The sequence below is a fragment of the Sinocyclocheilus grahami genome, unplaced genomic scaffold, assembly GCF_001515645.1.
Source record: "Sinocyclocheilus grahami isolate Dianchi unplaced genomic scaffold, SAMN03320097.WGS_v1.1 scaffold347.1, whole genome shotgun sequence".
Lineage (NCBI taxonomy): Eukaryota > Metazoa > Chordata > Actinopteri > Cypriniformes > Cyprinidae > Sinocyclocheilus > Sinocyclocheilus grahami.
In genome coordinates this window covers 859273-861809 of record NW_015505526.1, presented here as the reverse complement: position 1 = coordinate 861809, position 2537 = coordinate 859273, and the positions used below count along the sequence as shown (strand labels likewise).

The following is a 2537-nucleotide window of genomic DNA, read 5'->3' as shown; positions in this document are numbered from 1 at the left end:
ATTTTCAGCATCATTCCTCCAGTCTTCAGTGTCACATGATCTTCAGAAATCAGTATAATATGCTGATTTGCTGCTCTAGAAACATTTCTGATTATTATCAATGTTAAAAACTGTTATGAAAATACATACCTCATAAAAATCCCACACAGTGTATGGTAACGCTCTTCCTGGAGGATTGTGTGTCTCTCTTTTTCCATTTGTGTAGCTCGTCACATCCAGATTCACTGCATACTGCACGTCCTCCTGAACATAACACTGAACATTATTACATCTGACTGCAACATTAGATACATTCATTCCTTCTAAATGAAAGAAAAATACTGCTCACGTTTCTTAAGATGTGGTCAAACTCAGCCGTCGAAAAGAGTCCTTTGTAATAGTCTGGATTCTGTCGTTGGATCAGAATGGGTTTCTTCTCCCAATTATCTCTATAATGTGGAGAGAACAAGACCTGTCAATCATCTCTGATCCAAAGCGACTTCTAGTACACTTTGTGGATGAAATATTATATAAATATATATGACCCAGGAGCACAAAAGCAGTGTTAAGTCGCTGGGGTATATTCGTAGCAATAGCCAACACTACATTGCATGGCTCAAAATGATCAATTTTTCTTTTATGCCAAAAATCATTAGGATAGTAAGTAAAGATCATGTTCCTTGAAGATATTTTGTACATTTCCAACCATAAATATATCAAAACTTCATTTTTGATTAGTAATATGCATTGCTAAGAACTTCATTTGAACAACTTTAAAGATGATTTTCTCAATATTTAGATTTTTTTTTTGCACCCTCAGATTCCAGATTTTCAAATAGTTATATCTCAGCCAAATATTGTCCAATCCTTACAAATGGAAAGCTTATTTATTCAGCTTTCAGATGATGTATACATCTCAATTTTAAAAAACTGACCCTTATGACTTGTTTTGTGCTCCAGGGTCACATATTATATATATCCTGCGAATTATTCAACAGTTCCATGTTGATTCAACTCTATGGAAGCCCTTTTCCAGCACAGAAAAACTCAATTAAAAAAGGTAATTGTGACTCTTATCACAAATGAGACTTTTTTTGACTTTCTTTTTCCTCTGATTGCGAGATATAAACGTGCAAAATCAAGAGAAGGAAAGTCAAGAAGATATGAACTCAGATTTCGGGACTTTTTTCTCAGAAATCGGAGTTTACGTCTCGCAATTCTGTTTTTATGTTTAACTCAAAATTCAAGTTTTTATCTCACAGTTCAGTTCAGACATTCCTTCTCAGAATTCTCCGTTTATATCTGAGAAGAAAAGTCAGAAGTTAAGTCGGACATAAACTGAAGCAATTCTGACATTTTCCTCAGAACTGTGAGTTTGTATCCCGCAGTTCTGAATTTGTTTCTCAGAATTGTGAGATAGAGAGTTGCAGCTACCTTTTAAATTGTTTGACCCACGGCAGAATCAAGCTTCCATACAATTCAGTTCAAAAACATTGATGTGTCGATGTTACAAAACTCATCAAATGAAATGTCACTGTAATTGTGTGTGTTTGCGCTCTCACACCTGAAGAAGCTCTTGTCTTGGACTGGGTGAAGAAGCCACTGGAACAGTCTGTTGGCTCTATCTCTGCTGTTGTTGACCTTCGTCAGATCCGTCAGGAGCGCATCAAGAGCTGGACTCTCAAACCCTTCACCATTATGTGTCTCACAGTCCTTCTCCTGGAAAAACAGAAGATCATGAGCTTCACATCTCCAGTATCTGGCATCATACGCTCAGACACTTACGGCCTTTGATTTCTCCTTCTCACTGCTGCTGAGCCTCATGCTGGACTTCAGAGCTCTCATTCTTTTCTTTTTATTGGGTTTCTTGTTTGGTTGGATGCCATTCTCCTTCCTTTTGGTTTTCTTCGCTGGCGGAGACTTAGCCTGCAAGGCAAAAGTCATGCAATTACTTTTACAGCTCCTACAAAAAATGGTGGTAATTTCAGATGGTAATACCATGGTATTTTTAACACAGGGGTTTTCAATCCCAGATCCATCCTGGTGCGAGGGCCCACATGCTAAAAGGCAACAATATATTTTCACGAATAAAGACCACATTTGTACAGTGACTGCACAGATGTGTAATAATATTTTACGTGTATTTATAAAATACACGTAAAATATTATTCAGAATATATTTATTTTTTAATACAACATAGTTGCACTGTTATATATCTTTAAATCAGTTACTTATTTATTTTATTCAAAATCTGTATTTAGTTGGCTTAATCTTATTTTTAGTTTATACATTTTTTTTTTTACACTGTTTGACTAACATTTTTCACACTCCCCGGTTTGAAACCCCCTGCTAATATTGAGTAACAACTGTTTTAAAGGAGTCATATGATGTTGCTAAAAAGAACATTATTTGGTGTATTTGGTGTAATGAAATGTGTTTATGCGGTTTAAGGTTAAAAAAACACATTATTTTCCACATACTCTACATTATTGTTTCTCCTCTATGCCCCGCCTTTCTGAAACACGTCGATTTTTACAAAGCTCATCGGTCTGAAAAG

General features: G+C 35.8%; 1 protein-coding gene across 1 annotated transcript in view; it reads right to left on the bottom strand.

The window, feature by feature from the left end:
• The window catches only part of LOC107548410 (bifunctional lysine-specific demethylase and histidyl-hydroxylase NO66-like), a 28546-nt gene that overhangs the window by 24717 nt on the left and 1292 nt on the right, over positions 1 to 2537 (bottom strand). Inside the window, exons 2-5 of the mRNA XM_016229073.1 lie at positions 1765 to 1905; positions 1544 to 1698; positions 329 to 428; positions 130 to 243 (exon numbers count right to left, since the gene is read on the bottom strand). Coding sequence (XP_016084559.1) covers positions 130 to 243; positions 329 to 428; positions 1544 to 1698; positions 1765 to 1905 — 510 coding nt within the window. The remainder of the gene's footprint in view (positions 1 to 129; positions 244 to 328; positions 429 to 1543; positions 1699 to 1764; positions 1906 to 2537) is intronic.